The 25,256-nt window shown below is 61.0% G+C and overlaps 2 protein-coding genes across 3 annotated transcripts; one reads left to right on the top strand and one right to left on the bottom strand.

The window, feature by feature from the left end:
* Positions 1-1,270: 1,270 nt before the first annotated feature.
* Positions 1,271-13,723, bottom strand: MMP14 (matrix metallopeptidase 14). Its single transcript, XM_037916047.2, has 10 exons — positions 13,512-13,723; positions 10,124-10,272; positions 9,240-9,362; positions 8,399-8,706; positions 7,305-7,466; positions 6,711-6,871; positions 6,378-6,516; positions 6,129-6,279; positions 5,420-5,535; positions 1,271-4,854 (listed from the first exon to the last, which is right to left on the bottom strand). The coding sequence occupies exons 1-10, from the start codon at positions 13,611-13,613 to the stop codon at positions 4,526-4,528; spliced, it is 1,740 nt and encodes a 579-aa protein (XP_037771975.1). The 5' UTR covers positions 13,614-13,723; the 3' UTR covers positions 1,271-4,525.
* Positions 13,724-17,063: 3,340 nt separating this feature from the next.
* On the top strand, positions 17,064-24,098 carry LRP10 (LDL receptor related protein 10). Of its 2 annotated transcripts, none has more exons than XM_037916048.2 (7): positions 17,064-18,101; positions 18,561-18,590; positions 18,875-19,013; positions 19,296-19,480; positions 20,454-21,294; positions 21,652-21,781; positions 22,156-24,098. In XM_037916048.2, exons 1-7 carry the CDS (start codon positions 18,053-18,055, stop codon positions 22,645-22,647), a joined length of 1,866 nt encoding a protein of 621 aa, XP_037771976.1. In that variant the 5' UTR covers positions 17,064-18,052; the 3' UTR covers positions 22,648-24,098. The 2 variants fall into 2 exon arrangements, with proteins under 2 accessions (XP_037771976.1, XP_037771977.1); XM_037916049.2 differs by having other exon boundaries at positions 17,066-18,101; positions 20,457-21,294.
* The last annotated feature ends 1,158 nt before the right edge of the window (positions 24,099-25,256 follow it).

Below are 25,256 nucleotides of genomic sequence, written 5' to 3'. Positions count from 1 at the left end.
CTCCGGAGCGCCCCCCCGTAGTGCCCCCAGCAAACCCCCCCCCCCCCCCCCCCCCCCCCCCCCCCGCCACCCGCAGGATGTGAGCTCAGGCTCTGGAGGAAGTAACAGAGACTGAAGAGTCTCCTTCCTTCTCCCCCCCCCCTCCGGCCTGCCGGTGCCCCTCGCTCCCAACCCGCAGCCCCTGCCCCCCCAGCCCTGCCCCCCCCCCCAGCTCTGCCAGTGCCCCTCACTCCTGACCCGCAGCCCCTGCCCCCTGCCAGCTCTGCCGGTGCCCCTCACTCCCGACCCGCAGCCCCTGCCACCCCAGCCCTGCCCCCTGCCGGCTCTGCCGGTGCCCCTCACTCCCGACCCGCAGCCCCTGCCACCCCAGCCCTGCCCCCCCCAGCCCTGCCGGTGCCCCTCACTCCCAACCCGCAGCCCCTGCCACCCCAGCCCTGCCCCCTGCCGGCTCTGCCGGTGCCCCTCACTCCCAACCCGCAGCCCCTGCCAGCCCTGCCCTCCCTCCCCCCGCCCCAGCCCGACCCGCAGCCCCTGCTGTTGGTGGTTGTGTGTGGTTTCTCCCCATTTCTCTGTCTCCCGAGTGTTTCATCACAGGCGAGTCATGAGGCTGTGACTTGGACCAGCTGCAGTTTCGTGGCTGGTGGGTGGGGGGGTGGATTTCCCCTCCCCCCCCTTGAAGACTTGGCTGTTTTGCAATCCAGGCACTCCCCCCCTCCCCTCCCCCAACAGCTGTAATTGCTTCCAGATGTGCAGCCACGACAGCAGCTGGTCTGACTTCATCGTGTGGGCGCCGCGCCCGGCGCACGGGACTGGGGGAAGGCAGCCAGGGCTGGGGGGAGGGAAGACAGTGCCCCTTGCTGGGCCCCCCCATTCCCAGCCCTGGAGCCCCCGCCGGCCCCCACCCCTGTTTGTTGTGTACTGCGCCGGCGGGATGATATGGGACGGGGATTTCTGGCTTTTTGGATCCAGCAGGAGATTGCAATAGGGGAAATCGCGGTTAGACCCACGTCACGGTGTCTGGGCCACAAGCCGTGGGTTTGGTGACTCAGCCCCCCACAGCTCTGCTGGTGCCTCTCACTCCTCCGACCTGCAGCCCCTGCTCGCCCAGCCCTGCCAGTGCCCCTCAATCCTGACCTGCAGCCCCCTGCTCGCCCAGCCCTGCCGGTGCCACTCACTCCCGACCCGCAGCCCCTGCTAGCCCAGCCCTGGGATCCCCCCAGCCCTACCACTGCCTCTCTGTCTTCACCCTTTAGAAAACGCACTCAATTCATTTGCAAAAAAAAAAAAAATACTTTTTATTCATTGATTTTTCTTAAAAAAAAAAAACAAAAACAAAACCAAAACATCCCCTGACAAATGTCCCCAAATCCCCATTTTTTGGCTAATTTTCTCCTCCAAAGCTGCCTGCCAACATGAACCAAAAAAATCCCTTCAAATGAAACAAACAACTTGAAAACACGAGACCCTGGAAATGTTTCCAGTGGCCCTGGAGCCAGGTTTGTGTTACAAGGAGAGAGATTCTGGAAGGACGCACTGAGAATCCCCCAGTGTATCCAATTCTTCCCAAAACTGGGGTTTGTTTATTTCTAACAGCGAAAGAGGAAGAAAAACTGCAATGTCGTAATTCAGTGCCCAGGAAAACGCTGATGTAAGTCAAGGAAGATCATAACATAAAACCACAACATTGTGTAGAAATCCGGCTGTGTATGAAACTCCCACAGGGTTTTCATTGCCAGGCAGGACAGAATAATTCTGAAATCTCTGGACAATTGAACCATGAAATCCCTGCACTTTTGTTGTTTCCACTCTGGAGATGGCGAGATCACACCAAAACCAGGTGAATTTCTGGATAATTTGACTTACAGTTTATTCAGATTGATTTTCCTCAGATCAAGAACAAAACTGGGCGTTTTCCTACCACGTTTTTAGTCCCCATCCCCCCGGGAAATGACTTCTTTGTTATTAGGATTTTGCAACTAATAACAAATATCTCAAAGAAACTGCAGGACACCCAAGAGAGGAGCAGAAAGGCCTGAATCGTCCCTGGAAAATGGGGGTGTCTCTTGAGGAGCGAGGGCAGGATCTGAAAATCCCCATTTATTTAGCAATTCAAACGCGGCTTGTTTCTTAAATGTGCCTGCTCTTGGGTTTCATCAAACCGACCATCTGGAAATAATAGCCAGGAAAGGCCCTGCCGATGGCGCGATAGGATGGATATTGATTCTTAAGAGCTGACACAAATGACAGTAATTTCCTGGGACATTTTTAACAGTCACACCAGCATTTTGGATGCAGCGATTGGGGGTTAATGAGTTGTTAATTCCAGTTCCCTGCTGAAGATAGTTAAAATGTCCTGGGGCTTTTAATAACAGCCGTTAATGATTAATGGCCCAATAATTGCTAATAAAAGCCTCTGCAAACCAGCTGCCAGTTTTATTCAATTTCCCCAGATGCTAGAGGTTTAAAAATAGGGAAAATTGCTAATACCCCCCCACACACCCCGAAAGTTCAAACAACCCCAATTCCTGGGATTTCATTCAAGTTGCCCTGGGTTCTTACTGCCATGGAAGAGTAACCGCTGTGCTGGCTGGCCCGACAGAAATTACCCGCACGATTTATACACTTTCCCCAGCAATCGGTGGTGAATATTAAGAGCAAAATCATAATAAATCCTCAGAAAGGGGGGTTTATTACGAAGAGTGATATCTGCAGCCGAAATCTCTGGGCGTTTTCATGGCACGTACGTTCCCCGAGCGATATCTGCTAAAACCCACGGCCACGTTAATAAAAAGCCCAACAATTCAACTGAGACGATTTCCCCAGAAATGCGCTGACTCAATAGCAAAATAATATTAATTAATAACAATAATACATTGAAAAATACCCAGAGAGACAAAAAACAACCCTCCCCCCAGAAAGCACTTTAATCCGACGGTTTCAAAACACCCGGGTGAAAATCCCTGCGAAGCGGGTGCGGGGCAAAGCAGGCCCCTTGTCCCGGCCAGCGGGAATTGAGGGGCATCCCCCTGCACCCCACTGTACCACCCCCTCTCCCGCTTACACACTGATTTTAGTTAATTGCCTTTTGTTCTATACAATAATTAAGTTTTTTATTACAAAAATTATACATTTAAAAAAAACCCAAACAATGAGACCCCTCCCCAACACTGAAGAGGAAAGAGGAGGGGACCCCTAAACCTGACCCTTGCTCCACTGAACCAGCCCATAAACCCCCAAACTGGGCCCACAGTGCACCCCCTAGCCAGCCCCCCATCTGCCCCATTCATCCCAAACTGGATCCAGCCATGGTCCCTGCCCCCCACAGGGACTCTTTCCTAGGCAGAGTCTATGGGATGGTCTCTGACACCTGGGTGACCCCTACTGGGCTGTGGTCCCCTATTACTCGGGGGGGGGGGGGGGGTGCAAGATTCCCTGTGGCCCTGCAGGAAAGTGGGGGCAAAATAAGGCCCCACCCCCTTCCTTTGGCTCTGCCCCCAAATACATCATGCTGCCCCATGAGCACCGTGCCTGTTTTCCCATCATCCCCGGCTCCTCTAGCCCCGCCCATTAGAACGTCCTGGGTTTGACCTTGGTTTGACCTAGCTCTGCCCATTGTACTGCATGGCAACCGTCATCTGCATAGCCCCGCCCACTGTAATGTAAAGTCCCCTTATTTGCATAGACCCACCCACTAGAATGCAAAGCCCCCTCATCTGTGTAGCCCAGCCCACTGGAATGCAAAGCCCCCTTATCTGCATAGACCCGGCCATTTAATGCTAAAGCCCCACCCCCTTCAGCCAAATGCCATCCCTCTTTTACTAGCTCCACCCCCATAGTTCTTATGGCCCCTCCCCCTCTGCAGCTCCACCCCTGGGTTCCCAAGGCCCTGTCTAAAGTACCTGAGGGCCAACCAGGGTCCTCCATTCCACAGATGGCCCTACCCCCAACTTTGTACACAGACCAATGGGAGATTCAGCCCAACCCAACCCGACAAACAGGGGAAATAGAGCCAAGCTGATGGGCTAGGTCATGAGCCCAAGACTGGGGGGAGGAGCCAGCATGACCTTTGCGGAGGCAATCACACTGCTGTCTCCCATTGGCTTCCCCTCTGGTGAGGTGAAAGTTGAGAGGTCATAGGGGAAGCTGAAGGACCTGAACTTTGACCTTTCCCCAGGAGGTCAAAGGACACATGGTTACACAAGGGGAGGGGGTCAGGGGTCACCCCGCAGGCTACTGAGCGCGCTCAGCACGCTTCGGGGGGGGGGGGGGGGGAGAAAGGAATGTCAGAAAGGAGGAGGTGCCAAGGGGAAGCCCCCACCCTTCACATCTTGTCCAGCAGGGAAGGGGAGGAGCTTAAGGGGAGGAGCCAGAGAGAAGCCCCGCCTCTCACACCTTGTCCAGCAGGGAGTGCTGGCTGTGCAGCAGGGGGGGCAGAGCTGGGGAGGAGCCAGGGGAACCCCGCCCCCCACCTTGTCCAGCAGGGGGTGGGGCCAGGGAGGCAGGCAGGGCTGGGGAGCCCCACCCCTCACACCTTGTCCAGCAGGGAGCGCTGGCAGTGCAGCAGCCGCTTGGGGGTCCCACGGCGTTTGAAGACCAGGACGGCGGCACCCAGCGCCAGGGCGCAGAGCAGCAACATGACGGGGAGCACCACGGCAGCCAGGTCCACCGCCCCGCCTCCCGCCTCGTCCACCTCGATGACGATGACCTCGGTCTCCTCCCGCTCTTCATCCTCGCGCCGGCCGCCCCTGCAGCCTAGCCAGTCCCGCAGCGCCGACTTGGGGTAGCCCGGTTCCACCCGCAGCTGCTGGTTGTTGAACTTCCAGTAGCGGCCGCCCTTGTAGAAATAGGTGAAGGCTGCGTAGCCGGGGCGGGGAGCGGGGAGAAGAGACACGCGGACGGGAGGAGACGATCAGACACGGGGATAGACAGACGGGAGGAGACGGACATACGGACACAGGGATAAGAGGACAGAGAAAGAGACGGATGGACAGGGGAAGAGAGGGGCGGACGGACACAGGCCAGACGGGGAGGAGACGGACGGATGGATACACAGCCAGATGCGTCAGAAGACATACAGACACAGAGTCAAGCAAGGAGGAGATGGACACAGGACCAGACAGGGGAGGAGATGGATGGGGGGACCGGGATGGGATGGGATGGATGAGGAGTGGCGGGAAGAGGGGAATAAAGCAGAGGCTAATCAGCCGCGTCCCTCAAGTCCCTCCCCCACCGCTGCCCCGAGCCCTATCGACCCTCCTGGTGAGGTCAGAGCCTGGGTGGGGACCCCACGGCCCAAAAGTCCCACCACTCGCCTCCCCGCGTCACCCCGGGCTCTCCCCATGCCTCCCCAGAGATGTCCCAGCCAGGTGGGGCTCAGCCGAAGCACCCCCCCTCTTTGTCCCCCACGTCCCCGCCATACCTTCATCGCTGCCCATGAAGGCCCCACGGGGTGACTCAGGAATCCCCTCCCAGACGGCGACGTTCTTGGGGTACTCGGCATCCACTGAGCGGCTCTCCTCATTGAAACGGTAATATCTGCGGGGGAGGGGACAATGAAGGGGGGCTAACAATGGGGGGGATCCCAGCGGGGGGCTCTCTGGAGGGGCGCTAACAGCACAGGGGGACCCCAGGATAGGGAGTGGGGGGTCCCAGTGCGGGGATCTCTGGGAGGCTCTGACAGCACAGGGGGATGCCAGGGTGGAGGTCACTGTTTCCTCTAAGCTGTGCGCGCACACATATCCGAAACCCCGCGCAGACGGTGACACACCGCGCACACAACAATTTGCACAGAAGAAATTTTTTGCGCACACGGCCTGTCAAAAATTAGAGGGAACATTGGTCAGGGTCCCAGTGGAGAGAATCTCTGGGGGGTGCTGACAGCACGGGGGACAGCGGGGTGAGGAGTGGGGGGTCCCAGAGGGTGGCTCTCTGGGGGGGCACTGACAGCCCAGGGGGACCCTGGATTGGGGAGTGGGGTTCCCAGTGGGGGATGTTCTGGGGGGCACTGACAGCACAGGGGGACCCCAGGGCACAGAGAGGGGGGTCTCAGCGGGGCATGCTTTGACAGTGCAGGTGGACCCCAGGGAGTCCCAGTGGGGGGGGTTGCACGGGGGACGACTCGCACTGACTTGTTGCCCCGGAAGAAGTAGGTTTTCCCGCTGGGCATCCAGAAGAGGGCAGCATCGATGCGATCAGTGGGGAGCCCCCGGCCCAGCTCCCGGAGAGGTTTGGGGTACCCAGGCTGCAGGATGGCTTCATCGAACACCCAGTGCTTGTCACCTGCAGAGCGTGAGGGCAGGGTCAGCCCTGGGGGGAATGGCCCCATCCCCCACCCCCAGCCTGCCTCCCCCCCAGGAAAAGGCCCCGCATTCTGGTACCTTTGAAGAAGACAAATTTCCCGTCTTTCCTCTCATAGGCCGTGCTGATTGATGCCGGGAGACCGACCCAGAACTGGCCAATGGGGAGTGGATACCCGTCCATGACCCGGTTGTTCCGGACCCGCCAGAACCAGCGCTCCTGGGACCAGAGAAATTCACAGTTCTGCTGGTGCCCCTAACTCCCGACCCGCAGCCCCTGCTAGCCCAGCCCTGGCCCTCCCCAGCTCTGCCAGGGCCCCTCACTCCCAACCCACAGACCCCTGCCAGCCTGGCCCTGCCCCCTCCCAGCTCTGCTGGTGCCCCTCACTCCTGACCCACAGACCCCACACACACCTTGAAGACGAACATCTCCCCACGCAGGACAGCAATGGTGTCAAAGTTGCCGTCGCAGATGTTGGGACCATAGGGGGGGTTGTTGGGCTCGTCAGGCACATGGGGCCTGGCCGTGGTGCGGGGCACCGGGGGGGCCTTGGTGGGGACCCCCAACTTGCTCCCTGGGCAAAGGGACACAAAGGGTTAATGGAGAGCGGAGTAGATTGGGGTTCCCGTGGGTGGGGGCAACCTGTGAGGGGAGGGGTCAGGGACTATGAGGGAGTCTGGGTGGGGGTCAGGTGTTGTGCCCCATGCACCCAGTGCTGGGGGCTGTGGGTGCCCTGTCTTTCAGGGTGAGATTCAGGGGGTGAAGTTATTGGCTGCTGGCCGGGGTTGGGATGTCAGCATGAAGGGCGAGGCGGTGTCACACCCAAAGGAGTTAAAGGTTAAGGTCAGGGGTGAGGATGCGGGTCACACCCCCAGAGAAGGGCAGGGCCCCCTGCACTGTGAAGCCGCAGGTGTCCTGTTGGTGGGTTAGAAGTTGGGTGGTCACACGCTCCTGCATGCCTCGCCAATGGGCAGGGTTTACAGTTTCAGGGCAGGGGACAGTCGCACCGTAGAGCTGCTGGATGCCGCGCAGGTCATCTTCCGGCAGCACGAAGTTCTCGGTGTCCATCCACTGGTAGAAGGGCGCCATGATGGCCGAGGGGTCGTTCGAATGCTCCAGCCCCAGCGCATGGCCCAGCTCATGCACGGCCACCAGGAAGATGTCGTTCCCTGGGGAAGCAGGAGCGTCAGCGTGTGGCACGGCCTGATGGGGGTGTCACCACAGCCGCCCAGGAACGGGGACTTCACCGTATCCACCTGGGAACGGGGACGTCACCACATTCGCCCCAGAACGGGATGTCACTGCATCTGTCTTAGGACAGGGATGTCACCAGGACTGGGGACACACCATGTCTTCCTGGTAGCAGGGATGTCACCACGGCCAACTGGGAATGGGGACACCGCTGTGTCTGCCTGTGAACGGGGACGCCACCACGTCTGCACAGGTGAAATCATCCCCCCTGCATGTTCAATTCCCACAAACCCCTTGGAAATGGGACATGCGGGGGACTGGCTGGGGGTAGGGAATGGGGCACTGGCCCAATCCAGCCCCAAAGCAGGGGACTGTCTGGCTCAGGGGGCAGGGAATGGGACACGGGGCCTTTCCCCTCTGGGAGGCGCGGACTCTGATCCCGCCCCGAGGGGACTGGCTGGCTCAGGAGCGGCTCCCATGTGGCCCCAGAGGGGAGGATTCGGGGGGGTTCCCACCGATGTGGAAAGGGCAAGTGATGCCATAGTCAGCCCATAGTCAATGAGTTGGGGGAGGGGACTTTCCCAGCGTCTCCTTCCCTGCCCTGCTCCCCTCCCTCGCCTCCCTCCATCCCTGGAAGAGAAAGTCCTGTTGACTCCCCCACCTCCTTCTTGCCGTGCTCCCAGCCCCACATAACCTCTCCCATCGTTCCCCCGACACCCTGTCTGTCCCCCTGCCTACCCCGAACCCCCTATGCCCTCTCCCTTCCCCCCAAGCCCTCCACCCACTCCCAGCCCCCCACGACCTCTTCCGCCGCTCCCCCAACACCCCATCTGTCCCCCTGCCTACCCTGAACCCCCTATGCCCTCTCCCTTCCCCCGAGCGCTCCACCCGCTCCCCAGCCCCCACTTACCATTGAGGTCATCGTTGCGGACGGTCCAGGGCTCGGCCAAGTCGAAGTGGGTGTCACCGCCAATGTGGGGGCCGGGGAAGTAGGCATGGGCCAGGAAGCCCCCCTCCCCATCAAAGGGGGTGCTGTCACCGTGGAAGCCCTCAGCGAAGAAGATCATGATGTCGGCCTGCGGCGCCCGGCCCTGGCGCACGTGGGCGTAGGGCACCTCGCGGAAGCGCAGTGGCGTGGCTGCCCCCCACACCCCAAAGGCCCGGCGGATGGCTTCAAACGTGGCTGCCTCACCCACCTTGGGTGTGTAGTTCTGGATGCTGGCAGGGGGTGGGGGGAGAAAGCCTGGGTCAGACCTGCCTGGCTCCTCCACATTGCTGCCCCATGGTCACTGTACGCCCCCCCACCCCGTCACTGTCCCATGCCCCCATTGCCCCCTGGCCCCCTTCACTGCTCCACAGTGCCCCCCTCCCGGCATGGTCTCATGGCCACCCGACTGTCCCACACCCACAGCCCCCCATCACTGCCCCTCGGCCACCCAACTGTCTTCCCTGCAACCTCCCAGCCACCCCGCTGCCCCCCAAAGCCCTGTCGCTGCCCCACAGGCCCATGGCTCCCCACAGCCCCCTGTCACTGCCCCACAGCTCCCTCACTGCCCCATGGCCCCCCCATCACTACCCCACAGACCTCCCCCAAAATGGCCCCTTTGTCTCCAACCTGCCTGCCGCAGCCCCAGAGCCCACCCAGTTCCCCATGGGCCCCTCAGCTCCATGGCCCCCCAGCTCTCTGCCCCTTCACACCCACCCCCAACCCCTTATGCCCCCAGCCCCCCCCACCTCCCTCGGCCTCTCACCAGAACGTAATCTCGTTGTGCTCCCATTTCAGGCCCTGGATGGCGTAGCGTCTGCGCCGAACGTTGGCCTTGATCTCGGCCCCGAACTTGTCCGGGACACCGCAGCGGGGCCGCTGCATGGCCCTGAGGGAGCGGAGAGCAAGGGTAAGCCAGGGGGAGGGGCGACTCCACTCGACCTCGCCCCTGCGGGCAGAGTCTCCCAGCACTTGGGGCAGGTTTTCGTGTGCGTGAGGGTTGAGATCCCGTCTCCTCAGCATCGTGTGGCAGGGCTCACCCTACCCATTTCCTTTCAAAGGGACCATTGCCCGAGCTCAGGGCCCTCATGGTGCGGGGTGCTCCGCAGACTCCAGGTCACGAGTAGGGTTGGGAATAGAACCCAGGTGTCCTGCCCCTTCCCCCTGTGATGTCACAGGTTTGTCACCCTGCTGTTACTCCCAGCTCCCAGAACGGAGCAAAGGTCCAACTCCCGGGCCATTTCCTCCCTTCCCAAATCCCGCCACAGTTCCTGGCTTCATACCCGCCCTGGGGCTCGGATTGGGGGCACCAGTTTGGGAAAATCCCATGATTCTCAGTGGCGGGAATTTCCAAAGAGGCAACCCCGATTGACCGCTAAGGGGCTAAAACCCAACATCTATTGTTGCCCAAACCCCACTGACCCTTAATGGGGCTAGAACCCAATGTCCATTGGCACCCAACCCCCATTGACCCCTAGTCGGGCTAGAACCCAATGTCCATTGGCCCCCAACCCCCATTGACCCCTAGTGGGGCTAGAACCCAGCGTCCTTTGGCCCCCAATCCCATTGACCCCTCATAGCACTGGAACTCAAAGCCCGGTAGGCTCAATGGGGGTGGCTCTCCTGGGGCTTGGCAGTGGGGTGACTCACTTCATGGTGTCGGCGTCTGCAGTCCCAGTGACCCGCAGGCCGTAGAAGCTCTGCATGGCGCTGATGGCAGCCGAGAGCGACTGGGGCGAGCGCTGGGTGTGGGTCCGCAAGTCGCCGGGGGGGAGGTACCCGTACTGCTGCAGCCAGGCCTGGGGAATGAGAGAGTCAAGGGGGCCCACAGACCCCCACAACACCGACCACCCATCCTCCCTCCCCCTGAGCAGCCCCCCAATGCCCAGCTCACACACACTTGCCCTCCATCCTCCATAAACACCCCCACCTGCCCTCCTTATCCCTCATGCCCCCAGCCCCCCACTGACCCCATCTGCTCCACACCAACCCCCACACATACCCTTCACTGATCACTCCGTCCCCTCACCCCCACCCCACCCATATAGTGATGCCTAAACCCCATCCCCCACACATGCCCCACAACACCCACCCCATCCCAGACATTGTCCCCCTATAACCCACCCCACGCCAGCCCTGAATCCATGCAAGAGCTCACCCACCCATCCCCCAACCCCTGGCATCATGTACTCTGCAACTCAAGGCTGGGCCAGCAGGGGCTGCGGGTCCGGAGTGAGGGGCACCGGCAGGGCTGGGCAGGAACAGGACTGGGCCAGCAGGGGCTGTGGGTCGGGAGTGAGGGGCACCGGCAGGGCTGGGCAGGGACAGGACTGGGCCAGCAGGGGCTGTGGGTCGGGAGTGAGGGGCACCGGCAGGGCTGGGCAGGAACAGGACTGGGCCAGCAGGGGCTGTGGGTCGGGAGGGGGGGCACCGGCAGGGCTGGACAGGGACAGGACTGGGCCAGCAGGGGCTGTGGGTCGGGAGTGAGGGGCACCGGCAGGGCTGGGCAGGGACAGGACTGGGCCAGCAGGGGCTGTGGGTCGGGAGTGAGGGGCACCAAAGTGCTGGCGGGGAGGGGGGGTGTCATTGAATAAGGGCTGTTCATCAGAGGCATGAAGGCGGGGGACCCTTAGCCCAGTGTGCTCTGGATTGTGCCTATTGGATCAATTCCTCACCCAAGCCGCCCCCCTCCCCCCGTTCACCTCCCAAAGCCTCCAGTTGATTTATCCTCCAGCTTCCTTTCTTCCCTCCCCCGCCCCAGCTCTAAATACAGCCCCTCCACCTCCCCCGCTTCCGCTCCCCCACCCCCAGGGGCTAAATTTTCTCTTCCAAGCGAGACACAAACAAGTGTCGCCCACTCGCCGGCGGGCAGATCCCACCTGCTCGACACGCGGTTATCCCTGGCCTGGTTCGTTCCTCCTTCCCAGCCAACCCTCCAGCGCTCGAGTCACCCAGTTCCCCTGCCCTTGTCTCATTTCAGCTCGTTTCCATTTGGGGGCCCTGCACTCCTTTCTTCTGGGCCTGGTTCGTTCTTCCCACCAAACGTGGAAGGGAAAAGGTGTGCGCGGCCCTTGGCCCCTATGCCGAGCTCTCCCGAGCCCGCAGGGCCCTTGGCCCCTATCCCGCGGGCTCCTTGCTCACTTCTTCAGTCTCTCTCCCAAGCCGGGAGCAGGAAAGGCAGCACGCTGGCCCAGTCCCCCCTTCCCCCACTCCCTCTCCCTTCACCACACAAGCAGGCCTTTGTGGCTGGGGATTTGGTGGCGAGTTCCCCCCCACCCTCCGGGGGATCCCAGCCAGCTCCCCCCCACCCCCACCTCCTGGAGCATGGAAGAGAAGGAAGGAGACGGACTTGGCTTGGAGGAGCGAGAGGGCAGAACCGGCAGAGAGTTTGGTGGAAGCCAAGAAAGTGTTGGCCACAGAAATGGGGTGGGAGGCCAGGGCTTTGGTGAGGTCCTTCAAGGAACGATTGTGTAACTGGAACAGCCTCCGGACTGAGAACGAGAGAGAGAGAGAGAGAGTAGATAGATACATAGATAGATAGATAGATAGATGGGGTGTATGTAGATAGATTAGATGATAGAGGGGATGGATGGGGATAGATAGATAGAGATAAGGTGCATGGTGAAGAAAGAAAGAAAGAAAGAAAGAAAGAAAGAAAGAAAGAAAGAAAGAAAGAAAGAAAGAAACTGGCAGCCAAAAGAGGAACATGCCAGTTTCTTGGGTGACATCCAGATATTTCGGAGCGGGTCCAGATGTGACTCACGCAGCCCAGCGAGAATGGAGGACTGAAAACACGGAGGGAGTGGAGGAGAGAAGGGGGAGGTGGGGGGACCCAGGTAGGGGAAGGGAGCTGTGGGAGAGGAGGGCCAGAGAAATACCATTAGTGAAATGAGAAAATGAGAAAATGGCTCAATAAATAAGTACAAGGGGAAGAAGAAAAGGAATGGGTAGAAGGAGAAAATCCCCAAAGAAAGGAATGGAAGCAAGGGAATGAGAAAGTCTGGTGAACAGATGAGTGAGCGGGAAGTGGTTCCTGGAGTTACATTTCAGGGCTGGCCCTGGAGGGAGAAGAAAGGATGGCGGAAAAGCCCAGATCAAGGAGTTCAGGAAGGAGAGAAGGAGAAACCCCCAGATGGAGAAGTAAGACGGAAGGAAGGGGGAAACAGAGGCATGAAAGAAGATTGGTTGAGGGTCACCCCTTACAGAAGTGGCGTCCCTGGGACGGGGAGGGGAGAAAGGATAGGAAAAGAGCGTAAATAAACGAATGGAAGCGGAGGGGAGGAACAAAAGAAAGGAGGGAATGGGACAATCTGGCAAGCGGAGGAATGGAAACCAACAGCCAGGCGTGGAGATAAAGCGCCCGGCTCGCTCCAGGCGCAAAGCGCGAGGGGGGGACGAAGGAACCGGCGGCCAAACCAGGGGGCCGCGCAGGGCGCAGAGGAAGGAGCGCGGCAGCCGCCGGAGGGAGCGAGGGGCGCGCAGCGAAGGGCCGAGGGGCGAGGAGCTGGAGCCCGGCGAAGGAATGTGGAAGTTTTTGGCAGCCGAAGTTTGCCGTGGGGGAGGGACGCGCCGCGCGGCGGGGAAGCCCGGCACGAAGCGGGGCGGCAGCAGCGGCAAAGGAGGGGTGCAAAGGGGAGCGTGCGGAACAGAACCGAGGGATAAAACGAGGGGCAGGAAGGGGCGCCTGGCCCAGCGCCGGAGGGGAGGACTGTGAACCTGGGCAGGGGGAGGTGGGGGCCCCCCCGGCTAGGAAAGAGGGGGCAGGGCGGGGGGGCACCAGAGGAAGGCGAGAGACGCGGGCGAAGCTGCGGAGGGAGCCGGGGGACCGGGCGGCGCGTGTGAAAAGCGGGGCCCCTTGGTTTTCCGGGCGGATTGGAGACCAGCCCCCAGCTTCGGGACGGTCCCCAGCGCCGGGCCGTCGGCGCACCCGGGCGGGACGGCCCGGGCAGCTCTGCGGCCAGGGGCGGGCGGGAGCCCGGCGCCAGCGGCTTGGCCCGCGGCGAGTTGGCCGGCGCGATGCCCGGCGGCCGGGACTCACCTCCGGGCTGAAGCTGGGGCCCCCTGCGGTGCCCTGCAGCAGGGAGCTCAGCGCCAGGCTGGCAGAGAGCAGGGAGGGCACCAGGCTCGGCGAGGGGCTCATCTTCCCGTCCCTCCCTCCGCGGCGACTGTCCCGGTCCCTCGCCTCGCCGCCTCCCCTCGGCTGCTCCCGCCTCCCGCCGCCGGACTGGGGACGTGGGCAGCGCCTGGCTCCAATTAGAGGGCGCGGGGCGGGGGGCTGGGAAGGGACCGGCCGAGGGGGGAGTGGGGAGCGAAGCGGTGGTGCATGGAGCCGCCTAGAGGAGAGCGGCGGGAGAGCTCGAGCCGGGCTGGCTGGGGAGATGGGTCGGGGGGTGTCTGGGGAGAGAGATCAGGGGGTGTCTGGGGGACAGATCCAGTCGGGGGATGGATCTGGGGGGTGAATCCGGGGGTGTCTGGTGGGATAGATCTGGGGGTATCTGGGGGGTGGATCTGGGATGTCTGGGGGGATAGATGGACGGTCTGGTGGGATAGATCTGGGGGTGTCTGGGGGGTGGATCTGGGGGTCTGGGTGGATAGATCTGGGGGTATCTGGGGGTTGGATCTCGGATGTCTGGGTGGATGGATCTGGGGGTGTCTGGGGGAATAGATGGGGGGTCTGGGGGGATAGATCTGGGGGTGTCTGGGGTTGGATCTCGGATGTCTGGGTGGATGGATCTGGGGGTGTCTGGGGGAATAGATGGACGGTCTGGTGGGATAGATCTGGCGGTGTCTGGGGGGTGGATCTGGGGGTGTCTGGGGGGTGGATCTGGGTGTCTGGGGGAATAGATCAGGGGACTCTGGGTAGATAGATCTGGTGGATAGATCCGGGGTGTGTGGGGATGAATCCAAGGGTGTCTGGGGGAATAGATGGGGGGTCTGGGGGGATAGATCTGGGGATGGATCTGGGATGTCTGGGGGGTGGATCTGGGGGTCTGGGTGGATGGATCTGGGGGTGTCTGGGGGAATAGATGGGGGGTCTGGGGGGATAGATCTGGGGGTGTCTGGGGTTGGATCTCGGATGTCTGGGTGGATGGATCTGGGTGTCTGGGGGAATAGATCAGGGGACTCTGGGTGGATAGATCTGGTGGATAGATCCGGGGTGTGGGGGGATGGATCCGAGGGTGTCTGGGGGAATAGATGAGGGGTCTGGGGGGATAGATCTGGGGATGGATCTGGGATGTCTGGGTGGATGGGTCTGGGGGTGGATCTGGGTGTCTGGGGAATTGATGGGGGAGTCTGGGGGATGGATCTGGGGGTGGATCCGGGATGACTGGGTAGATGGATCTGGGAGTGTCTGAGGGGTTGGATCCAGGGGTGTCTCGGTGGATAGATCCAGGGGTGTATGGGGGGATAGATCAGGGGATGTCTAGGGGGATAGATCTGGGGTGTCTGGGGGTGGATCCGGAGACGTCTGGGGGGATAGATCAGGGGATGTCGGGGTGGGAGTGGTGGATCCAGGGGTATCTGGGTGTGTAGATCCGGGGATGTCTAGGGGGATAGTTCGGGGGGTCTGGGGGATGGATCTGGGAGTGTCTGGGGGGTGGATCCAGGGGTGTCTGGGGGATAGATCAGGGGATTTCTAGGGGGATAGATCCGGGGTGTCTGGGGGTGGATCCGGGGGTGTCTGGGGGATAGATCAGGGGGTGTCGGGGGGGTGGAGGCAGGGGTGTCTGGGGGATAGATCCGGGGTGTCTGGGGGGGGATAGTTCGGGGAGTCTGGGGGATGGATCTGGGAGTGTCTGGGGGTGGATCCGGGGGTGTCTGGGGGGATAGATCAGGAGATGTCTGGGGGGTTGGATGCAGGGGTGTCTGGGGGATAGATCAGGGGGTGTCGGGGGGTGGATGCAGGGGTGTCTGGGGGATAGATCCGGGGTGTCTGGGGGGGGATAGTTCGGGGTGTCTGGGGGGGATAGTTCGGGGGGTCTGGGGGATGGATCTGGGGGTGGATCCGGGGGTGTCGGGGGGGTGGATGCAGGGGTGTCGGGGGGGTGGAGGCAGGGGTGTCTGGGGGATAGATCCGGGGTGTCTGGGGGGGGATAGTTCGGGGAGTCTGGGGGATGGATCTGGGAGTGTCTGGGGGTGGATCCGGGGGTGTCTGGGGGGATAGATCAGGAGATGTCTGGGGGGTTGGATGCAGGGGTGTCTGGGGGATAGATCAGGGGGTGTCGGGGGGGTGGATGCAGGGGTGTCTGGGGGATAGATCCGGATGTCTGGGGGGGGATAGTTCGGGGTGTCTGGGGGGGATAGTTCGGGGGGTCTGGGGGATGGATCTGGGGGTGGATCCGGGGGTGTCGGGGGGGTGGATGCAGGGGTGTCGGGGGGGTGGATGCAGGGGTGTCTGGGGGATAGATCCGGGGTGTCTGGGGGGGATAGTTCGGGGGGTCTGGGGGATGGATCTGGGAGTGTCTGGGGGTGGATCCGGGGGTGTCTGGGGGGATAGATCAGGAGATGTCTGGGGGGTTGGATGCAGGGGTGTCTGGGGGATAGATCAGGGGGTGTCGGGGGGGTGGATGCAGGGGTGTCGGGGGGTGGATGCAGGGGTGTCTGGGGGATAGATCCGGGGTGTCTGGGGGGGATAGTTCGGGGTGTCTGGGGGGGATAGTTCGGGGGGTCTGGGGGATAGATCAGGGGGTGTCGGGGGGGTGGATGCAGGGGTGTCTGGGGGATAGATCCGGGGTGTCTGGGGGGGATAGTTCGGGGGGTCTGGGGGATGGATCTGGGGGTGGATCCGGGGGTGTCTGGGGGATAGATCAGGGGGTGTCGGGGGGTGGATGCAGGGGTGTCTGGGGGGGATAGTTCGGGGGGTCTGGGGGATGGATCTGGGAGTGTCTGGGGGTGGATCCGGGGGTGTCTGGGGGGATAGATCAGGAGATGTCTGGGGGGATAGATCAGGAGGTGTCTGGGGGATAGATCAGGGGATTTCTAGGGGGATAGATCCGGGTGTCTGGGGGGTGAGCTCACGGAGTAGCCAGGCAGACGTGGGTGGTGGCTGAAGACAGGCAGACTGAGGGAGCTGGGGCAGGCGGGGGGGGGGGGGCTGTGGGGCAGGATGTGGGTCTCTCTCATCAGCACATTTCCAACCATCGGTTTGTTCCTCTGGCTCTTTGATCCTGTGGCTGCTGATTCAGCCTCCTCTGATTTCGCTAAGCGAGGCCTCGACCCCAGCTGGGGTCAGACAGCGAACCCAGGAGTCCTGGCTCCCAGTCCCCCTCACCCCCAACCACTAGCCCTCACTCCCCTCCCAGTCCTGGCTGGCTCCCAGCGCCCCCCCCCCAAGTCAAGGACCTTGGCTGTTTTATTTAGCAGCAGGACAGGACAGACAGTGTGTGAGGGGTGTTGAATAAGAGCCAGTGGGGGTGGGGAATGGGGGGGCGTGGGGGGAGGGGGGGAACCCATGCTGGTGCCCCCATCTCCGCACCTCCCCCTCCTGCCACTAGGTGGCGCCAGAGGCTGTAGGATGGAGATGGGAGGGAAGTTGGTTCTTAAAGGGCAATTCTGGGACCCCCCCTCAAAAAAACCAGGACTCTTAAAGGGCCGGTACCGCAATTCTGGGACCCCTCCCAAACCAGGGCTCTTAAAGGGCCGGTACCCCAATTCTGGGACCCCTCCCAAACCAGGGCTCTTAAAGGGCCGGTACCGCAATTCTGGGACCCCTCCCAAACCAGGGCTCCTAAAGGGCCGGTACCGCAATTCCTGCCCCCAGCAATGTTAGTTATGAACATTTCCAGCCATTGTTCAGTGGCCACTAGGGGGCGCCGAGCGAGGAGCTGAGAGTCCGTGTAAACAGGAAATTGTGCACACGGGGAGTCCCGCAATTCTGAGACCCCCCTAAGGGTCTTAAAGGCGCAGCAGCGCCCTGCCAGAGCGGAGGGTGGGCACTGAGACCTTTGAACCCCAATACCCAGCCCCGCGAGGGGGAGGAGCGTACGGGGGGGGGTAGAGTTAAAGGGCCAGGAGCATCACGGCAATGGGGGAAGGGAGGCAGCTTCCCCCCAGACCTATAGGCTCCACGCCCCCCCTCCCCCGGCTGCGGGACACACTCCTAGCCCCCCCCCCCCCGGAATGAGGGGCCTCTGGGCGAGGGGAGGGTCAAGGGGAGTCGCCCGAAGGGGGGGGTGAGGAGCAGGAGGTCACGTGACCCGGAAAGTTGCAAGCCAGGAAGCGAAGGACGGAAACAAAGTTACCAGCGAAGGAGACGCGCGACGGGCGGGGGGTTCTAGGCTCGGGACGGGACCGGACCGGGGGGGTTCTAGGCTCGGGACGGGACGGGGGGGACCGGAAGGAGGGAAGGAACCAGCCCGGCTGTGAGAGGGGGTGAAGGCCCCCCCCCCGAATCCCTGCCCTCCCCCCCCCCGAACGGAAGTCGCGGGGTCGGGGCCCTCCAGAGCCGGGCGGGGGGAAGTCGGGGAGCGCGGGAGATGTGCGGGTGCTAGGGGGGAGGGGAATCCGCCCACCGACCCTCCCCCACCCCCGGATCCTCTGGGGGGCAAAAGGAGAAAACCGGGACCCCCCACCCTGAAAATGTCACCACTGGGGGCCGCCTGGATCCTGCTGCTTGGACTCGTCTGGGGTAAGAGATGCCGGTGCCCCTCACTCCCGACCTGCAGCCCCTGCCCCCCCTCCCCCCCCCCAGCCCTCCCGGTGCCCCGCACTCCCGACCTGCAGCCCCTCCCTCCCCCCCAGCCCTGCCGGTGCCCCACCACCAGCGCCCCGCATTCTCGACCTGCATCCCCTGCCGGCCCTGCCCCCCCCCAGCCCTGCCGGTGCCCCGGACTCCCGACCTACAGCCCCTGCCGGCTCTGCTCCCCCCCCCGCCGGTGCCCCGGACTCCCGACCTACAGCCCCTGACGGCCCTGCCCCCCCCCACCCCTGCCGGTGCCCCGGACTCCCGACCTACAGCCCCTGCCGGCCCTGCCCCCCCCCCCCCAGCCCTCCCAGTGCCCCGCACTCCTGACCTGCAGCCCCCGCACGCCCCCCAGCTCTGGGTCCCCCACTTTTTCTTCTTATCTCAGTTTATTTTCCCCCCTAGAAGCTGCTTCCTACACAGAGAAAGACTCGGGTGAGTGGGGGGGGGGCTGAGTGTGAGAGGAGGGCTCTCTGGGGTGCAGAGAGTGGGATTGGGGTGCAGGGCCTGGGTGGGAGAAGGACAGCAGTTGGGGGGCTGGTGGGGGGAGGGGGAAAGGCAGGGATTGGGGTGCAGGGGCTGGAGGGAGAAGGGGAGGGGGAAGGGTGGGGATTTGGGGTCACTGGGTGGGGTAGCACTGTGATTGGGGGGGCTGGGTGTAGGGGAGGGGGCACGGGGGGGTCCATTGCTGACCTCTGCACCCCCCCGTTCCTCCCTAGCCACCTGTCATGCACCCCTGGAGGTGCGGGGGGAGCGCCAGGGGCTGATCCGCAGCTTCCCCCCCCGGCACGGCCGCATCCTGCCCAGCAAGTGCACCTGGGTCATCCTGGGGGGCCCGGAGGATGTGGTGACCATCAGGTGAGAGACCCCTCTGCCCCCTGCCCCACTCCCCCGGCCACCCACCTCCTCCCCCACTCCCTCAGCCCTCTCCTCACTCCCCCCACCGGCCATCCTGTTCTGCCCCAGAGAAGAGCAAAACCAGTAATTATCCCAATTAACCTCCCTCCCCTCCCCGGCCCTGGGGCCAGATGGGAGTCAGCGCCCCAGAGGGGAGAGGCCCCATACCCTACCCCCTACCCTGGAGCTGGCGCCCCCTGGAGGGGAGAAGCCCCGTACCCCTCACCCGCCTCCTCTCTGCAGGTTCGAGCGGTTCCAGCTGGCGTGCGGGGAGGCCAAGCTCTACGTCTGGGCTCACTCCTACCCCCACCAGGCCCTCTGCGGCTCCCGGCTCCCCGCCCCCCTGGAGTACAGGGGCACCAACGTCACCCTCAGCTACTGGCGCAGCTGGACGGTGGCCGAGGGCTTCCAGCTCCGCTACGAGAGAGGTGGGGGCGCAGCTGGGGAATGGGGCAGGGGGTGCACCTGGGAGGGGTGGGCAACTCGTCAGTCTGTCTCTCCACCCCAATGTCCCGCCTTCCACTCATCCCTATGCGACCCGACCCAACCATCCATCCATCCCCACCTGCCCCGACCCTACCATCCATCTATCCCCACCCGACCCTACCATCCATCCCCACCAGCCCTGACCATCCATCCATCCATCCCCACCAGCCCTGACCAACCATCCATCCCCACCCGCCCATACCCAACCATCCATCCATCCCCACCAGCCCTGACCAACCATCCAATCTCACCTGCCCAGACCCGACCATCCATCCAACCCCATCCCCACCTGACCAGACCCTACCATCCAACCCCATCCCCACTAGCCCTGACCAACCATCCAACCCCATCCCCACCAGCCCTGACCAACCATCCATCCCCACCCGACCTCACCATCCGTCCATCCATGCATCCCCACCCATCCATCCCCACATGACCCAACATCTGTCCATCCCCACACAACCCAGCCATCCATGCAACCCAATGCAAGCATGCATCCATTCCCCACAACCTGACCATCCATCCATCCCCACACGACCCAACCCAACCATTGATCCATCCCCACACAACCCGACCAACCATCCAACCCCACCTGCCCAGACCCGACCATCCATCCATCTCCACCGGCCCAAACCAACCATTTCACCACACCCGCCCAGACCCAACCATCCATCCCCACACAACCTAACCCGACCCATCCGTCCGTCCTCACCCGCCCCGAACCATCCGTCTATCCATCCATCCCCACACAAACCGATCCAACCATCCATCCCCTCGTGACCCAACCATCCATCCCCACACGTACCCATCCTTCCATCTATCCAACCATACACCCATCCCGATGCAACTGTCCCATCCATCCCCGTGCAGTCTGTCCATCCCTGTCCCTGTTTCACTCTCTCTCTCTCATCCCAGCAGGTCCCCTCCTCTCTGCCTCACCCCCATCTTGTAACCTGACCCTGAATGATTTCTATGGGGTCTTCTCCCCACCTGCCTGGCCTGGGGGCCACGCTGGTGCCCTCATCCGGTGCCGCTGGGCCCTGGACCCCCACGATAGCCGCCCCCTCACTGTACTCTTCACCACACTGGACCTGGCTCCGAACGACTCCCTGGAGGTCTATGAGGGCCACCCAGACCTGCCGGCTGAGCCGAGGCTTCTGCGGCGCGTGGATGCGGCCAGCAATGGGCAACCAGTAGCGGTGGAGTCGCCCTCCAGCCGGGCGTGGGTGGCCTGGCAGGGCCTGGGGGACCACGGCTTCAATGCCACCTACCACGTGCGTGGGTTCTGCGTTCCCTGGCAGCGGCCCTGCGGCCAGGGGGATGAGGCCCGGTGCTACGGCGAGGCGGAGCGCTGCGATGGCATCTGGCACTGCCCAGATGGGGCAGACGAGGAGCGCTGCCCAGGCTGCCCAGAGGGGAGCTACCCCTGCCGCGCTGGTGCTGGGGGCCCCTGCTACGCGCCTGCCGACCGGTGCAACTACCAGACGCTGTGCCCAGACGGGGCGGATGAGCGGGGCTGCTGGCGCTGCCAGCCCGGCAACTTCCGCTGCGGAGACGGGCGCTGCGTCTATGAGGCCTGGCGCTGCGACGGGCAGCCCGACTGCACCGACGCCTCCGACGAAGCCGCCTGCCCCTACGCCCTGCCCCGCAAGGTGGTGGCCGCCGCGGCCATCGGCAGCCTGGTCTGCGGCCTCCTGCTGGTCATCGCGCTGGGCTGCACCTGCCGGCTCTACGCCGTGCGCAGCCAGGAGTACAGGTGGGGGCGGGGCCATGGGATGGGCGGGGCTATGGGGCGGGGCTTCACCTGCCGGCTCTATGCTGTGTGCAGCCAGGAGTACAGGTGGGGGTGGGGCCATGGGATGGGCGGGGCTATGGGGCGGGGCTTCACCTGCCAGGTCTATGCCGTGCGCAGCCAGGAGTACAGGTGGGGGCAGGGCCATGGGATGGGCGGGGCTATGGGATGGGGTGGAGCTCTCGTGTGGATGGGGGCGGGGCTATGGAGGGGTGGGATCAGAGGCAGATGAACCGAGGGCTGGAGGGAGTTGTGAGGAAGGGGGGCAGTGGGGGGGAAAGCCCCAGGGTCACCATCTCACGCTCTCCCCCACCCCTGCAGCCTCTTCGCCCCCCTGTCCCGCAGCGACGCCCAGCTGGTCCGGCAGGAGGCGCCACCGTCCTACGGGCAGCTCATCGCACAGGGCCTGGTCCCACCCCTCGAAGACTTCCCCACCGACAGCCCCGGGCAGGTGAGACGCATCCACCCTGCACCCCGCTGAGCCCTCCCCTGTCCTCTGAGCCCCCCACGGCACCCACCACAACCCTGTCTCCACAGAGAGAGGCCCCCACTCCAGCCCCGAACCCTGAGCCCCCATGACCTGGCCCCCACTGAGCGACCCACCCCACACTGTGCCCTCCACTGAGAGCCCCAGGGTGGTGACCGCCTCCTAGGTCTCCACACCCCCTCCCACAGCCCCCCCCCGGCTTCTCCACAGAGACCCTGGGGCAGATGACACCCCCTGATCCTCCCCACCCGACCCCTGAGCCCCACTCCTGGATCCCCAAGCATGGGAGGCTCCCTCCCCCTGGTGCTGACCCCCCCTCCACCCCTGTCTCGTTGCAGACGTCGCTGCTGGGGAATCTACGCTCTCTGCTCCACCTGCTCCAGCATGAGCCGGTGGGGGGGCGCCGGGCCCGCCGGCCCCCCCGCCCCCTGCGCCGTCTGCTGCGCCGCCTACGCCGCTGGGGGCTGCTGCCCCGCTCCGCCCCTGCCGCCCGCCCCCCTGCTGCCCCCTCTGCCCAGCCCCCGCCAGATGCCGCCAGCCAGGAGGAAGGGGGGGCGGCCGGCGGGCCCGATGAGGCCCCGCCCCTGCCACAGAAAGTCCCGCCCCCTGGGCCAGAGCCCCCCACAGCCCCACCCCCTGCAGGCCCCCAGCGGCTGCCCAGAGGGGTGATGGGGGCCCTCCGTGGGTGCCTCTTCCCCTCCTCCGAGGGCCATGGGGAGCCTCCGAGCTTCCCACCCTCCCCCGTGGGGGAGGACGACGTGCTGCTACTGCCCCTGGCTGAATCCCGGCCCCCGCCCCCTGCCGAGGACGATGACCCCCTCCTCACCTGAGTGCCTCCCGCCGGGCCGCATCGCCTTGAAGAACCCAGCGGCCAACGGGGAGAGCGGTTAAGCCACCCCTGCCACCAGCAGGGTTCAACTGGGGTGGCAATATTTGTGAGGCAGTCAAAAACTGGCCCACAAAGGATGGTGCCATTGCACGTTGCCTTTAAGGACTTAACGCTAACTGAGCAGCGAAAGAATATTTGCCTGCCCGTCAAAAAAGCTCTTCAAGGGAAGAGCTTTGTCAGACATTGCCTTTAAGAACCTGGTGGCTAATCGGAGAGCAGGGCAGCTGGGCAGGGTTGAACCAATCGCGCCCACCCCCAGAGGCCACATCTGGCTGCATCTGAGCGGAAGGAAAAATATTTGTCTGGCAGTCACAAAAGGCTCTTGAAGGGGATGTGCCCTTTCAAAGTCTTTGTATGGCTGTTCTAAAGAACGTCTTAAAGGTGCTGGAACCCTATTAGTGGAGGAAAGAAAAGGCAGTTAAAAAATACTCTTAAAGGCAATGGCTCAGCTGGCAGTAATTTTCCTCTTCTATGAGTCGAAATTTTCTATAATCAATTATTTTTTCCTACCTGGGTTAGAAAAATGAACCTTTGCACATTTCTTTTTGCAGTGCCTGATAAATGAATCTTTATGGTCAGCAAGCCTTGTGTGTGTGCAGGTTTAAAAAAAAACGTCTTTTAAAGGCAACGGGCAAAGGGCAAAATCCACAACATTTTACTCCCCGTTTGCTAAAATGTTGTTCTGATTGAAACAAAAAAATGAGAAATGGGCAGAAAATGAATATGTGAGTTTATGTAGCTGGGATTCTCTACGCAAAATATTTACATGGCTGTCAAAAAAGAAAACTCTTAAAGGTAATGACCATTTGACCTCCTCAAAAGATTGTTTGACGTCATTGGTTTTTTAAATATGACTTAGAAGAGACAATGTGCATTTGTATTCAGCTGACAAATTGATCAGTGATTCTGAATGACAAAAGATATATGTGGCAGTTTTTATATATATATACACACACACACACACACACCTAAAGGCAATGACTAAATCTGAAAGATTGTCGGCCATTTTTGATAGATTTTTAATATATATATGTGTCGTTTTTGTGAAGAAGGTGAGGAATAAGATGAAAAGAAGTGTGTGTGTCTATGGATGTGGGAAATTCACTTGTGAGTCTTGGCACCAAATATTTGTAATGTAAACTGATTTTTAAAGGCAATGGCAAAAGCATTTAACCAGCTACCGCGAGAGAGGTGTTTTGTTTTTTTTTTGTAGTTACTTTTTTAAATTCAAAATCGGAAGCTGAATTTTCACAAGTTCCATGGCTAGAAAAGCTGGACTTGATTCTCAACCCAGCTGCTTTGTGTTGCTGAGTTTTTGTTGTTGTTGTTTCAAATAAGCTTCTTAAAGGCAAAGTTTGGATCAGAAAAAAATACACCAACTTTTGGCAGTGACATTTTATTTGGTTTGCGTGTTTGCTTGTTTGTTTTGTGCAATTATATTTGAAAGAGAGGAACTAGGGAGAAAATCAAGTTACAAATCTATGCCCCAGGACATCGAGGTGGGGGATGTCAGTGTAAAGTATTTGCCTGGCCATTAACAAATAAAATAAACCCAGTTGTTTCTTGCGTTTATCTGTACCCATAAATTAAATAAAAATCCGACGTGACTCACCATACAGCTTACTTGCGAAATACAACGGTGAGACTGAAAAATGTAACCAGCTTTGGTAGAGAACTTTTAAAAAGAGAAAAAAACCCACAATAAATGGGTGCATCAGTGTATGCAGCCTAGGAGAGACAGTGCAAAAATTTGTGTGGCAGACAAAAAATAAAATACTGTTAAAGGTAATGGCTGGGGTGGGGGAATTTAACCAGGTTTTTCTGAAGAACTTGTTTTATTTAAAAATGAGAAATAACTGGAAAAATAAGATTCAAAATCTACATAGCTGCAAAATTAGAATTGACGAGGCAGTCAAAAAATCAAATATTAAAGGTAATGGCCAAAATGCAAAATTGTAACCAGCTCATTTGTCCATCGTTTTGTAAAAAGAGAGACAATAAATTTGAGCATCTGCCTATGTAAAAAATAAGATGAGAATTCACATGCAAAATACTTGTGTGGCAGTCAAAAAATACAAAGTTCTTAAAGGCAATGGCCAGGTGGAAAATTGGAGCCATCTCTCCTGCAGCGATTTCTCTCGGTGTGAGGGAACCGGGGGGGGGGGGGGGGGGGGGGGGGGGGGGGGTTGCCAGGCCGGCGGTTTGACGGCAGGTGGGGAGGTTCCTGATTATTTTGGTATATTTGGCCTGGAGGCTCCAGGCCAATCAGATTTCTTGTTAGAATTTTGCCTATTATTGTCTGTTCAAATTATTGCTAAGAATTCAAGGAAAAACACATTGAAGAAGAAAAACTGGTGAGGGTTTTTCCTCCCCTCTGAGCAGAATAACTGGCATTTAATGAGCAAGAACAGGCCAGGAGACGCACTGTCCGGAGTGCCAGCGAAGAGCCTTCTACTGCTGCTACCTAGGAGAGTCCCCCCTGTAGAGCGAGGGGCCACTTCAGCGCTGGGGGCCCTGGGTTCAGCTCCTACTTCTACATTCACCTGTCTC

This window comes from Chelonia mydas, chromosome 13, assembly GCF_015237465.2.
Source record: "Chelonia mydas isolate rCheMyd1 chromosome 13, rCheMyd1.pri.v2, whole genome shotgun sequence".
NCBI classification, from domain to species: domain Eukaryota; kingdom Metazoa; phylum Chordata; order Testudines; family Cheloniidae; genus Chelonia; species Chelonia mydas.
Note: the sequence above shows the minus strand (reverse complement) of the source record. Positions and strands in the feature narration are given on the sequence as shown.